Raw genomic sequence first — 14,159 nt, forward strand, 5'->3', positions numbered from 1 at the left:
GTGGCCCGCTGTACGTTTTACCAGAATTTAACTCACTGTGCTCTCAAGAGGGTAACACATACCACACACCAGCTCTCTGAAAATTGGAAAGTGAGTTTTAGTCCTACCTGAAGCCAGTCTTTTTCAACTAGAGTCACAGAGAGTGAAGCCCTGGGGAAAGTGATCCGAGGGCCTCCTCTCTGTGTTGTCACAGGCTGGCATAGAATTGATGTTTCCTGGGTTCACAGGAAGTCAACTCATTCATTCCTGCCAGTGCCCAAACTGCTGGATGCCTCAGCAAACTTGGGGGTGGGGATTTTGGAAGGAGATGCAGTGATGACCTACTTCAGACAAATGAGCTTCTGGTTTGAGGTGGTTCGTGGTTTCAGTGGCAGATTGTGTACAGTCCTTGGGCCGACATACCTGGGCAGAGCTGGGGTTTGGTAGTTGTTGTGATGATAGAAGTCAAATGCCTGGTGAAGTTTGCAGGGGACACAACGGGGGTGGTGGTGCCATTCTCCTTCCAGGTATAGGAGGAGGTTCGCGGGACTCAGGCACACGCGTCTTGTTAGTAACTAACTAGTTGTGGTATTAGAAGTTAACTTTTTATTTCAACTTTTGTTTATTTTCTTTGAAACTGGGCTTTTACGACTTAACCTGAAACTGTTAGGGACTTTATTTGGTTCAGAGAACCTCTGCCTTATTATATGTGGTGGTGCCCAAGGGCATTGAGGCAGCTGCTCATAGAGCCTGGTTGCCCTAAGCACTTGGTGCGATCTTGGTGTATAACTTATCTTCTTATGAGAGAAGATGACTGAGGCAGATTGAAAATAAGCCACCCAGGGGCTCCTGGGGGGCTCAGTCGGTTGAGCGTCCGACTTCAGCTCAGGTCACCATCTCGCGGTCCGTGAGTTCGAGCCCCGTGTCGGGCTCGTCGGGCTCTGTGCTGACAGCTTGGAGCCTGGAACCTGCTTCGGATTCTGTGTCTCCCCCTCTCTCTGCCCCTCCCCCATTCATGCTCTGTCTCTGTCTCAAAAATAAATAAAACTTCAAAAAAAAAAAAAATAAGCCACCCAACTGTGCTGTTACCTGTACTCATTAATCCAGACTACACTGCTCGGGAAGAAGACCTTATTCTTGGGGGCTGTTTCAGTTCTAAAAGCATTGTATTCAGTTAATTCAGTTATGCCTTAAAATCAGTGATGTTTATTTTGCTTTCAGATATAAAAGAAAACTCCTCATAAATGACTTTGGGAGAGAGAGAAAGTCCTCGTCGGGAAGGTAAATGCCACGTAAAGGTTTCTTTTTTAATTTGATGGGCCTGCGGTCTGTTAGTAGAAACAACTGTGCATGAGGTGCTGGTTGTCTCAGTGGCATGTACCGGGTTAGTCCTTTCCTCACTGCGTTGGAAGCCGTACCGATTGTGTAGTAAATTCCCACACACACAAAGATTTCTAGACTGTTTAAGATTAACATGGTTTGGAATCCGGAGGACAGATGTTCTTTCATGGTTGCGTTTCGCCGTTTTCTTACGTAGTGATCTTAAGGTGTGTTCTGTTCCTTGCCTCTTCAGTTCTGATTCGAAGGAGTCGGGGTCCGCGGCACCAGCTGACTTAGAGACCGATGAAAGCGTGCTCATGAGAAGGCAGAAACAGATCAACTACGGAAAGAATACCATCGCCTATGACCGCTACATTAAAGAAGTCCCAAGGTAGTCCTGTCTCACCGGCACATCCTGAGGGAGCACGGGGCTTTGCAGCCTGGATGGTTACTTCAGGGGTGAATCTGAGTCTGGGCGTAGCTCACGTCTGCTGAGGACCATTGAACAACTGAGGCACTTACATGAGCGAAGAGGCACGGATGGGATCCCCGGGGACTTGAAGATAAGAAAATACACCGTATAGTTCAGGGTGTTGGCAGACATTTGAGGTCTTACTTCACGTCAGACTTCTAGTGGTCTTATAAACGTAAAGCTATTAACGTGCACGATGAGGGAGAAAGTAAAGTTCGGGTTGCAGGCTGTGGAGATGTTACTGGGGGAAAACCTGAGCGTTGCCTCGTTTTGTCCAAGCAGCACGCCCTTCCTACCCTGCTCCCTCACACGCAGGTTGCGAAGCTTAGAGCGTCGATTTCTCAGTGGGACTAGGCTTCAGATGTACTTTTTTGGAGCACACGTCGCAGAAGAATAGTAGAATTGAAGGGGCGGTGCTGTCGTATACGTTAGTTTTGCTCATTTTATAGGGTCTCCGTTGATCTGTATGTTTTTGGTAACTCTGAACTCACAGTTGGGCTAATGTTGAAGCTGATGTGGGCAGAGTGTGTGTCGGAATAACCGCCCTGTTTCCTGCAGACACCTTCGCCAACCTGGCATCCATCCCAAGACCCCCAACAAGTTCAAGAAGTATAGTCGGCGATCGTGGGACCAGCAGATCAAACTCTGGAAGGTGGCGCTGCATTTTTGGGATCCTCCACCTGAAGAAGGATGTGGTCTGCAAGAAATGTGTGTCTTTATCGCACTCTTGGCCTCTGTTTCTGCGACGTGTGCGGTGACCGATACCGCTTGATCACCTGTGTGGCACGCTGGCCTCGTACTAAGTGCCCCTGGAAGTTTTCTGAGAGCAGAGTAGCCCGCTGCCCCGGCCTCGTGTCCGTTTTCCCCACGCGCACGTGTGTGCCGTTGCGTGGCTGCACAGGTGGTGGAGGGAAGAGTACGCTTCCTGGATTTACTTTTTGTAGCCAGAGAAAGTAGAGCTTGGTGATAAACCTAGTACTATGTGGGCTGTGGTCTATTAAGTTTTAAACTCAACGTTCTGAAAGGTATTTGAGTAACTTATGTTGAACTATGAAAATAAAAGGTCTCTTTTAGTCCAGGAAACCTTTTATCTTTTTCCCGTTGATTTTCTTTCTTTTTTTCTTTTTAAATGTTTATTTCTGAGACAGACAGAGCACGAGTGGGGAAGGGGCAGAGAGAGAGAGACACACACAGAATCCGAAGCAGGCTCCAGGCTCTGAGCTGTCAGTACAGAGCCCGATGTGGGGCTCGAACTCAAAAACCGTCACCTGAGCCGAAGTCTGTCGCTCAACCGACTGAGCCTTGCCCCAGGTGCCCTGTCCCTGTGGATTTTTAAACTGGAGCCTAGTTGGAGAGGCCTGAGGCCTGGGGTTTTGCCCTAGGGTTGTGTCTAGGGTTAGGGTTGGCTGTTGGACAGGGAGCTGGAGAGAATGGTCTTGTACTTGTGCCCTCTTGGAGCACCTCTTCTCAGCTCCCTCCTGATCTGAGCCTCTCCCTTCCTCAGAAACAGATTCGTTCATTTAGCAAACACTAGAGTTTTTGCTTTGTGCTGGGGAAATTAATAAACTCGTGTCTGAAATGATTTTTTAAGGTTTTGTTTGTTTAAGTGCTCTCTGGACTCCATGTGGGGCTCAAACTCAGAAGTCTTCCGCTGCTCCGGCTGAGCCAGCCAGGAGTCCCCGAGATAATTTCTAACATGGCTTTACAGAGTTAGTCTCACAGATGTCATCCTGTCATACAATTTTTCCCACTGTGTCGCTGTTGTTCTGTGCTCTTTACGAGTGGAAAATTGGAAACATTAGTGATGGTCAGCTGTATGGTTTGTTCTGGTGTGCACCCGCCCCCACTGCCTCCCCACATTGGGCGTATTATTGCTGCTTCTGCCTGGTAGGATGCCCTTGGGGGTGTAAACAGTTGCACCGTAGTTGAGAGCGGGCAGGTTGTGTGCTCTGAGCCAGGTGGATGTCTCCGCTTGCAGTAACTGTAGCCAGCTCTCCCTGTGCTGGTTGGGCAGTACTGGGGCAGGGAGGGTTCATTGAAAACCGTCTCGATGCTTTCAGGAGCAGAGGAGACAGGAGTGACCATTGTCAGAGGGCAGCATGGTGTTGATTGTGCTTGTGTTTAGTGAGCAGCCTTGGAGCACCTTCCTGCATCATGTGTCTCCTGGCTTTGGTGACTGACTTACCTGTTTGATTTCACTTCGCAGACATCCTGTGGACCTCGGGGAAATGGAGACTGAATCCGCAGAAAGCAGCTCTGAATCCCAGACAAGCTCTCAGGATAACTTTGTAAGTACCTTTTCTTGGTTTCCAGTTAATTGTTGACAATGTGTGCCACTTTGTAAACTGACATTGAGGCCAGAGTTTGATTTTGCTGCTTATGAGTAAGGGGCTCCTTATCCCTTTCTCCTGTTGTCATTAGAGTATCAGATTGAGTGGAGTCCCTCTGTATTGGCCTTAATCTAGGTTTTTGGTTTGATCCACCTAGTTAGTCCTACCATTTTCATTTTACTTATTCAATTAATTAATTAATTTGAGGTTTATTGCTTCTCGGCCTTTTGGCTAAGATAAGTGTAAAGTTTATTTTGAGAGAGAGCACACGCATGTGTGGAGAAGCGGCAGAGAGAGAGGGAGACAGAATCCCAAGCAGGCTCCGTGCTGTCATCACAGAGCCCGACACAGGGCTCGATCCCAGGAACTGTGAGATCATGACTTAAACCAAAGCCAAGAGTTGGGTGTTCAACCGACAGAGCCACTCAGGTGCCCCCACCATTTTCAGTTTAAAAGTAAAAAGCCTTGGCCACCCGGGTGGCTTCATTCTCGGTTAAGTGGTTAAGCATCCGGCTCTTGATTTCGGTTCGGGTCATGATCTCACAGTTCCTGGGATCGAGTGCCGCCTTGGGCTCTGTGCTGACAGTGCTGTGCCCGCTTGGGATTCTCTCTGTCTCTTTCTCTCTCAAAATGAAAATAAGCTTTAAGAAGAAAAATGTAAGGCTTTTTTCCCTTTGGTTCCAGTGCTTACGTAGGTCTCGTCACAGGCATTAATTTTAAGCTGTATACAGTTTGTGCTGGTGATTTGTTAGTACAAGAACCGTTTGCTAATTGTTATAAAATAAAGGTGTGTTTTGGGCCTAGGGTTTCCCCCATATTTGCCAATTTTTAAAAACGATGTGTTTTTGGAGAAAAAAACTACAAAGATTAAAAGCAATATATAAAATTATCTCAGCTGTCAGTTGGGTAGTATTGATTGGGTAGCTGTTGGTTGGGTACATGTTCTTCCAGACTTTTCTGCGTGTGTACAAGCAGATATATACATGAGCAGTTATGCTTTACGTGAGGTCATCCTGTGTGAGGTCGTCCTGCACTGTGTTTGAACAGTTCAGAAGCCTATAAAATAAACGTGCATAGTACTCTTTTTCCCCTTCATCTGTGTCACCTCCTTGGTAAGCCCAGCATAGGTCCATCCCGTCTTGTGGACCCTCTGTTGACCCACTCTTTGTGACCGTGAGGTGAGCAATAAGACAAATGTCAAACAATAGAAGACTAGCAAAGTTATGTTTCTGTCATAAGGTTTTTGAAGACTAATGATGCGGGAAATTGTTGAGATAAGTAAAAACAGGTTTTTTAATGGTAGAATGATCCCAGTTTTATGGATATTTATTCACACGTATGCAGGACTAAAAAGGAACCCATGAAAATGTCAGCTGGTGGTATCCTTAGTTTGGATGAAGAGGAACCCTTGTCCCAGCTCAAGAAACAGATTCTGAACATGCCACCTGCCAAATCAGAAGTTAGAGGGAGATGGCTCAGGCCCAGGGGACAAGGGGACGGGGGGCCAGACCACAAAGATCAGAGGCAGGGGTCCTCCTGGTGGGAGGTCCTGGGGGGTCCAGGAGGAGGTGGTTCAGAGATGGCTGGGTTTGCTAAAGGAAGAGAAGCCTGGCTGAGTACCTTATTTCATGCTGTGAACACCCAGAACTGTGTGTATCCCTTACCCGCTCTACCAAGTCTGGACACAGCCACGGTGTCACTGTGCTCAGGAAATGCCATGTTGACAGAACACTGTCTCATCAGCATCCACAGTTGGGTTTTCTGGTTGCCCTGATGATGTCCTTATTGTAAGTTGTTTGTTTTTGTTTTTTTTAAATCCACAGTTGAATCAAGGGCTACTTGTCTGAATTGCCATGTCTTACATGTTCTTTAACTTAGAATAGTCTTCCTGCCTTTTCCCCCATGACCTTGGCTTTTTGGGGCGATTCAGGCTAGTTTTTATAATGCGGAATTCCTCATTGGGGAGTTCTGTTTCTTTAAGAACTAGATTCAGATCGAACCCTTTAGGCAAGAATATGACCATGGTGGGGGGTGTACCCAGGCTCCCCCCCAAAATAACTTTTTTTTGTTTTAACTTTCATTTATAACTTTGGTTTAAGTTGGATGAAACATTGGACTTCAGTGGGTTTAAATGCCCTAAACTGTAAACTCTAAGGTTTGATTGTATGACCTTGTAATTAAACTTTTTTAACGAAAAAAGCAACGCCTGTTTATTGAAGCAGTTCAGAAATGCATTACACACCATTACCAAATCCTGCCTTGAGAGCCACTGTTTGCATTTTGTCTAGCTTTTCAGCATCTGTTCTGTGCTTGTAAAAGATGCACGTGGGTGTTCATATCTGGACTTTTTGTTTTACACAGTGCCTCGCGTATGGTACGTAACGGTCCCTTTGGCAGCGCAGTTATTAGAGTGAGCAAAGGCAAAGAGCCTGACGTGCGTTTTCTCTCACTTGATTCCCAAATGTGGGTGTAGGAAGTGGCCCCCGTGTTGGGGGTGAGGTGGGCTGGAGAAGGAGCAGCCAGGACAGATCCTCCTTGGCCGGTGAGCACGTGCCCTGCGGTTTGGTGCGATTCGGCGTCACAAGGCACGGTGCGTGGGTGATGGTAGGCTGAGTCCACTCTGCGGCCCCCTAGGGGTCAGAGGGCCGGGGCTCGGACACCTTAAAGGTGTCAGCTTTTAGTCAGCCTCTGGTGGGGGTTGCTTAGCGGGTAGGGATTTGACAAATCCACCTCCAAGAAAGTGTGCCGTTGCCCGTGAATTTGAAGTAGGTGATGGTTCGAGTTCTCTCTCCCAAGCATCCTAGCGCGCATGGACTTTCGGCCTCCGGGGCCGTGGGCTCAGGAGGAGGCAGGCACCCCCTGCCTTGGGGCGCACAGCTTTGGGTTTGGGGCCAGCGGCAGCGAGTCCCACGTGTCTTGGGGGCTAGCCGTGACCGTGCTCCTGTTTTCTAGGATGTGTACTCTGGCACACCCACTAAAGTCAGGCACGTGGACTGCGGAGTGGAGGACGAATTTGACTTGGAAGCTTGTTTAACGGAGCCCTTGAAAGATTTCTCAGCCATGAGCTAACTGGTGCCACCTAGAGGCCACTGGGAGCGAGAGTTGCCTCTGCCCGGCAGGTTGGGGACCGGCCAAGCATGTGTCCTGCATTTGTAACCGGATGGCTTCTGTTCATAGTTCATTATCACGTTAGCTCATGGTGAACTGTTATTCTTGCCTTATTTTCTTAAGAAGCGTTAATTTTATGTATAGCGAGTGTATTTTGCATGTTTTAAATTGTAAATGGAACTAAATCCAAGGAAAATGGAACTTGAAAACTTAATTGCTTAATCTCTGCCATTCTCCAAGTTAACCTGACAAACATACTTTTAACTGATTCTCCACCAGTAAGTTAGACACCCGGTCTCCACTCGTCAGGTGGCTGGTTTGGGTTTAACCACACGCTCACAGGACCAGTCTCATGGCGGCTCTCTTTTCCGGTAGCTGACTGAGTGTTCTCATAATTGGATAACTTGAATGTCGTTACGGAAACTTAAATTTTGGGTCTTTTGTCAGTATGTCAAGGTGTGTTTTTTTGCCTCATCCGCAGCACTGAATAGTCAAAGTTAGTAAATTGAGCCGTTAAGTTAATGGATTTTATGTAAGTTATACAGTCTTAATTTGGTACTTGTAAATAGCACTAGGGAGGCCTTCCACCCGTAACACTCCAAGAGTAAGGCTGCCAGCAGAGGGGCTTAGAATGGATGTTTTTTTACAATCAGTTAATTCACCATGTAAAGTTGCTGTAAATGATAATGTGTACAGATTTTCTGTTCAAATACTCAATTGTAAACTTCTTGTTAAGACTGTTATGTTTCTATTGCTTTTGTATGGAACGATATTGCAAAAATAAAAAGAAAAGAACCTTCTTTAGCTGATTTATTGCCAGCTCGGCGCCTGCTGAGGTAATTCCCACGTTTGGAGGATCTAAGTATCTCCTTGTCACGTGACGCTGGGGGGCGGCACATGGGGGTGAAGGAAGCCTGACCCAGGATCAGGAAACTACCCGGTGAGGAGGGGACCTCATGGGTTTGGAGCTCTTGGGGCATCTCTGTCAGGCTGGAACCATCCAGACCTGACGCGGCAGGGCCCGGCCGCGTTTGGCGTGTGACCGGTGGATGTGCAGAGAAGCTGGGGGACGGACCCAGGTTGGACGCTTACGGGGCATCTGGGGTGTCGCGGCCTTTCCCTCTTTCCGAGACAGACCCAGGCTGCACGTTCTACCCTGGAGCGGAGCGGGCCATGGACCTGGGTTTCGAGGGGTGCCCCCCCACCCCACCGCACGTACTTGGTACCCGTACACTTGAAACCCTGGAAACTCTGTCTACGGACCTTGCTGTTCGGCCACGGCCACGTGCCCTAAGGATGGCCCCTCAGAAGTGATGCTGAACTTGCCTCAGGCCAAGGGGGGGTTTTGGCAACTTTGTTCACGGTCTTTCAAAAGGGCAGGAGGCCCTCTTCGTGCCCTTTGTTGAGCCTGTGCCGTGTGTCAGTCCTGGTAGACACTGGAGATGTGCAGGAGACGGGGTGCTCCACAGTCTGTGCTCACGCTCCCGTGGGGACAGAAGATAGCCAATACGGAGTCGGGTTAAGGGGTGAGTGGAGACGGGCAGGGGGCAGGGGGACGCCCGGGAGGCGGGAGGTTGCCATTTTTTTCAGGCTGGGTGAGAGATGCCCGACAAGGTGGCGTGTGAACAGATGTGCTCTCCGGGAAGAACGTCCACCCCAGGAGGCAGCAGACGCAAAGGCCCGGAGGTAGGAGTTTGGTGTACAGACCGTTAGCAAAATCCTCACGTGTGGGACAGAGTTTGTAGCTGGTCAGGAGCTGGCGGGACTTTGGGGAGGAAAGTTCTGGGGGCCGCCTCGGGCTGTGGGGAGACCCAGTGGGGGTGGGTGGGAACATGTGAGAATGTTAGGAACCGGAGCCGAGTGGGTCCTGGCCATGTGGCGGCAGTTCAGCGTGGGGGTGGAAGATGACGGACCGGCTGGTCCGGACAGGATTTCGAGGCGGTGCCGAGGGCACCTCTGCGTCCTGCCACCGAGGCTGGAAGGCAGGGGTGGAGCGGGAAGCCGGTGACGGGGCTCGCGTGCACGGGAGCGGCACCCCTTGGCCGCCTCGCCCTCCGCCTTCCCGGTGGCACGCGGGGCTGACGTTCAGAAGTGGCTTTCGAGCAGACGTCGGCGCGGGGCGGCCGGGAAGGTCGGGTCTGTGACGAAGCCGTGGGCGTGCGGCGTGAGACCGCCGAACGGTAGGACCGAGGCGCTCCGGAGCTGTCCCTCTGCAGACCCCCGAGACCCGGGGGGCTTGTTTTGGGGAGGCCTGCGCTTGTGGCTCTTGTGTGAGGAATCGTACCCCAAGAGGTTTCCCCGGGGACCCGGAGAGCTTTTGGGAGAATTGGGTTGTTAGAAAGCCGTGAGTTTGGACTGAGAGGCACGGGCAGCAGGAAACGGAAAGGGGCCTTTGGAGCCTCCCGAGTCACCTGGCAGGAAGCGGGCGGAGGAAGGCTCACGGCTGCAAAGAACACACGCTGCCTTCTGTGGAAAAGCGAGAATTCACAGGGTGGACCCGGCAGCCCAGACGCAGAGCCGGGACGCGCGGAGACCCCCTGACGGAGCGGGAGCCGCATGGCCGGTGGCGCCCGTGTCTCCACCCGCTCCGGACGGGTCCAGCCCGGCCCGCTGCTGTGCGGCGTGTGTGGTGGGGGCCGGGGACGGACGGCAGATCCGACGTCTCTCTAGCTCGGAGGCCCTCAGACTGAGAGCCCCTCTCGGGGAGGAGATTCGGGCCTTTGTTTGGGCTGGCGTGGGAGGAGGCGACTTGGAGGCCTTGAGGGGACTGTCCCTAACCTGTGGCCAGAGGGTGGACGGAAGTGGCCTTAAACGAGGGCGAGGAGGCCGGTTGGCTGGAGCCGGGGTGTGGCACACGTAGACTTGGGCTTTACTCTTGAGTGAGGGGGGCAGCAGGGGACGTGCCCTCTGATTTAGGTTCTAGAAGAATCATTTTGACTGCTAGCTTTTGCTTTGCATTTGAATTCTTGGAGTGCCCTTAAGCGGCAGGGAAGTCACCTTTCAGGCTTTAGTTCTTGCCTTTTAATGCCGTTAACATAATCTAGTATTTTCTGTACGAGGTTACAAATAACCACCGGCTAGAATTGAGTCGTCTTTATTCTTGACTCTTGTACATCGAACCTAGAAGTGTCAGAACTAAATTAAGTTTGTCTGCCATGATTAATTCCAGGCTGATGGCTATCTCGTTCCCATTGGTGACTCATTTCCCTATCTCCCCACGCAGAGATGGGGTCCGCTTATCAGGGCTGTCATCCTCTGTCCCCAACTTACTTTTTTCCTGCATTGTGAACCATTCTTGTTTCTTGCTGGTCTATCTGGATCCTTTCCCTTTGGTAGGAAGACCTCGCCGGAGCCCCTCGGGTGAGTCCGCAGTCTGCCTGAACCAAAAGCCTGCGCTTCTGGCTTTCTGGACCCATGCGGGTGGATCCTCTGGTCAATGGAGTGGTTACAGGGTCTTTTTATTCCAGGTTAGCAAATCTGAAAAGTCTGCCAGGCAAAGTCCTGTCACAGTACTTGGCAAACTGAAAATGCCTTGGCAAGTTAATAGTTGAGCTGCCCTCTTTGAACCTGGATTGGCTGGGTGGGAGGAAGTGCGCCTTTTTAAAAAAGTTGTTTTAATGTTTATGTTTGAGAGAGAGAGTGTGGGTGGGGGAGGGTCAGGGAGAGGGAGACACAGACTCTGAAGAGGGCTCCGGGCTCTGAGCTGTCGGCACAGATCCCGACACGGGGCTCGAACCCACGAACCGCTAGATCGTGACCCGAGTTGAGAGCAAGAGTTGGGTGCTTCACCGACTGGAGCCACCCAGGCGCCCCACCTTTTTGATCCTGAAGCCTGCAGATTTTATTCAAGGGTGGTTTTTGTACGTGTGCCTGCATGCGTGTGTATGTGGTTTCGTGCTGCGTTGTGGCCGTCTTGTTTGCTTTCTAACGTGTAGGCCTCGCTTGGACCTCCGCCACCTCCTAAAACTCCCATTTCAAAGACGCGTACGAAATTTTCCGGGAAAATAATCCCCTCAGTGTAGTACAGGGAGCCAGCTCCCCAGATAGCGGCACCAAGGGCTTTGGTGGCTGGAGCTGCAACAGAGGCACCCACTGTGTACGTGTCCTCAGCTCTCCGCCTGGCCTGGCCCGTTGGGGGCCGTTCGGTGTGTGCAGTGGGGGCGGGGCGCACACCTGCCGCCCAGTCCCAGCTCTGGCTTTTCCAGCTGTGGGGCGGGGCCTTCCTGCCCCCATCTATAGACCTGGGGTGACAGCGCCTACCTCGTAGGATGTCTCTAAGGATTAGAGGAGCCAGCGGGTGCCGCATGTTTAAGAACCCGCTGTGGTTGCCGAGGGACCCGTTCAGCGCATGCCCGTAGCCCCGCACGTTGGCTCATTCCTTCACTACCAGTCAGAGCGAGGATGGTCATCAGGCAGGCACTCAGGAAGAGGGATGTCGATTACAGAGACGTGCTAGCCCTTTCTTGGAGGCCGAGAGGTGGTCGGATGTGCCCAGGGAGGGGTCCTGGAGCTACTCCCTCAAGAATGCCAGGCCACGTGAGCAGCGAGTGGCATTTCGCCCGGTGGCCCTGAATGTGATTTTGAGAGTGGTTTTCAGTGTGCTGGCCATCAGTGCACTTGCCGTGCTCCGTAGGGAAAAGGCAGAATTTGAGTTTCCTGAGGAACTTCCTCCCCCTCCTTGGGCAGAACTGCCAGGGTGGGGGCCTGCCGTCGACGCAGGCAGGCCCCTTGCTGCACAGCGGATTTCCCCGGGACTTGGTGGATCACAAGAACAGTATCTCAGTTTCTGTGGCTTAGTTGATCCTCTCGTCCGGTCTCTTGCGGGACTGCAGTCAAGATGTTGGCTCGGGCTGGGGTCTCTTCTGAAGGCTTGACCGGGGAGGGATCTGTTCCAGCCTCACTCTCGTGGCCGTTGGTCAGAGATTGCCCTCTGTTCCTCGGCATGCGGGCTTCTCCACGTGGCAGCTTGCTTAGAGCAGGGCGAGCGAGCAGGTTGCAGCCCAGATGGGAGTCACAGGCTTGTATTGCCTTCTTTTGGAAGTGACAGCCTGTCACTTAGTTTGATTAAGAAGCAAGTCACTGGCCAGCGGGCACTCTGGGAGAGGGGATCGCACGAGAGTGGGTCGTTGGAGCCGTTTTAGAAGTCTGCGCATCTCAGGGGGGCTTGCCGGGCAGGTGGACAGCCACGAGCCACAACCTAGATCTCACATTTGTACAAAGGTTCACTTAAAATGAGCCACAGACCTCCGTGTAAAGTATATAACTTGTAGGAGGTCATTGGGACCTGGGGCTGGGCAGAGTTCTTAAGTCTTGACCCCGAAAGCGTGATCCATGAAAGGAAACATTGTTCAGATATATCTCATCAAAACTAAAAGCTTTTGCTCTGTGAAAGACCCGGCTGCAGGATGGAAAGAAAGACTGCAGACACACATCTGGCCACACATCTGCCCAGGGACTTGCGTATGGAGTATATAAACAGTCCACGCAAAAGTGAAAGAAGTCTAATTAGAAAGTGGGTGAAGGGCACCAGGGTGGCTCAGTCGGTTAAGCGTCTGACTTCGGCTCAGGTCATGAGCTCGCAGTCCGTGGGTTCGAGCCCCGCGTCGGGCTCTGTGCCGACAGCTCAGAGCCTGGAGCTGCTTCGGATTCTGTGTCTCCCTCTCTCTCTGCCCCTCCCCTGCTCGCACTCTCTCTTTCTCTCCCCTTCTCTCTCTCTCTCAAAAATAAAAGTGGGCTAAAGGGTGTAGAGGGAGGTCTCCCCGAAGGGGCGCACGGGGGAGAGTGTGCTGTGTTCCTGGCGTTTTTCCCAGAAGTGAGAACACACATCACACAAAAACCTGGACACAAGCGTTCACATCCCCAAACTGGAGATGACCCAGATGCCCTTCAGCGGGTGAATGGGCAAACCCGGGAGTGCCACCCGGGCGTGCGTGGGTCCCCACAGGGACCGACTGTCCGTGCCGGTGTCCCCGTTGTGAGAGAGTGCTGTAATTTTGCAAGATGCTATCCTAGGGGGACATGACCGTTCACGAAGACCTTCCTGAAACACAGGATTTGAAAGCATGCCACGTTCCTGAATGGCCAGAATGGCCAACCCCAAGACATATGCTTGTAAAATTACTGGACTTGAAAGAAAGAAAGAAAGAAAGAAAAAAAAAAAACAAACCTTTGGACATCTTGGAAAAAAAGCACATTACTTACAAGGGAAAGCATTAGATGATCAGACTTCTTGACAAACATGCTTTATGCCAGGAGAAAATGGAGTAGTAGCATGTTTAAGAGATTTGAAGAAAGAAATATGTCCCAAGGATTTTATATCCAGAAAACTTTCTGGCGTAAAGGGTGCAGAAGGTCACCCACGTGGGAGAAGGCCGAATTCTGAGAACATGCTCCTGGGAGCCCTTCCCGAGGAATGTGCTGGAAGATGGGCTCCGACGGCTAACACGGTCAGGGACGTGGTTATCTTGGCGATCAGCGTGCTACCCGTGCGGTCGGCTGGCGCGCCAACACAAGGTGAGGAGCCTCAGCTCAGGTGCAGAGGGTGAACGCGTGGAGGGTCCTTGCTCTGGCAGCCGCTTGACCAGATGGAGCGGGGAAGGCGGACCACACAGAAAAACGTTTCACGTTCGTAGTGATCCTATCGTGGGTGTCGGCGCTCCTCGCACCACTGGGAAGACCCAGGGAGACGTTACGGGGTCTTCCGGCCCCCACGTCTGCTGTGCCCTCCGTGTGGGAGGGGAGACACAGGTACCCGGAGGAGAAGGGCTTCCAGAAGAGCTCTGTGGTGTCCGTGTGCACGGAAAGCGTCAGGAAGTACCGTGGTGTTTGTCGCGGCCAGCTGGGAATGACCCAGATGTCCTCCCGCGGGTTCTGGACACGCTGTGCGTCAAGGCGTCGTGCAGCCTGTGTCCAGCCCATACCTCCCTCCGCTCCGTATCTTATCTGCAACC

The 14,159-nt window shown here is 51.6% G+C and overlaps 1 protein-coding gene across 3 annotated transcripts in view; it reads left to right on the plus strand.

Annotated features, from left to right (window-relative positions):
• Window positions 1–14,159, plus strand: part of SLBP (stem-loop binding protein) — a 74,265-nt gene that overhangs the window by 6,102 nt on the left and 54,004 nt on the right. Inside the window, exons 4-8 of one of the 3 annotated variants that reach the window (XM_053901788.1) lie at window positions 1,201–1,260; window positions 1,553–1,690; window positions 2,330–2,479; window positions 3,978–4,059; window positions 7,054–8,009. In XM_053901788.1, the coding sequence (XP_053757763.1) occupies window positions 1,201–1,260; window positions 1,553–1,690; window positions 2,330–2,479; window positions 3,978–4,059; window positions 7,054–7,170 (547 nt within the window). In that variant the 3' untranslated portion in view covers window positions 7,171–8,009. Of the gene's footprint in view, window positions 1–1,200; window positions 1,261–1,552; window positions 1,691–2,329; window positions 2,480–3,977; window positions 4,060–5,445; window positions 6,890–7,053; window positions 8,010–14,159 lie in introns of those variants that run through there. The other 2 variants (XM_053901790.1, XM_053901789.1) reach the window with 2 other exon arrangements.

This window comes from Panthera pardus, unplaced genomic scaffold, assembly GCF_024362965.1.
Source record: "Panthera pardus isolate Hobbes unplaced genomic scaffold, ASM2436296v1 HiC_scaffold_13, whole genome shotgun sequence".
NCBI classification, from domain to species: Eukaryota; Metazoa; Chordata; class Mammalia; order Carnivora; family Felidae; genus Panthera; species Panthera pardus.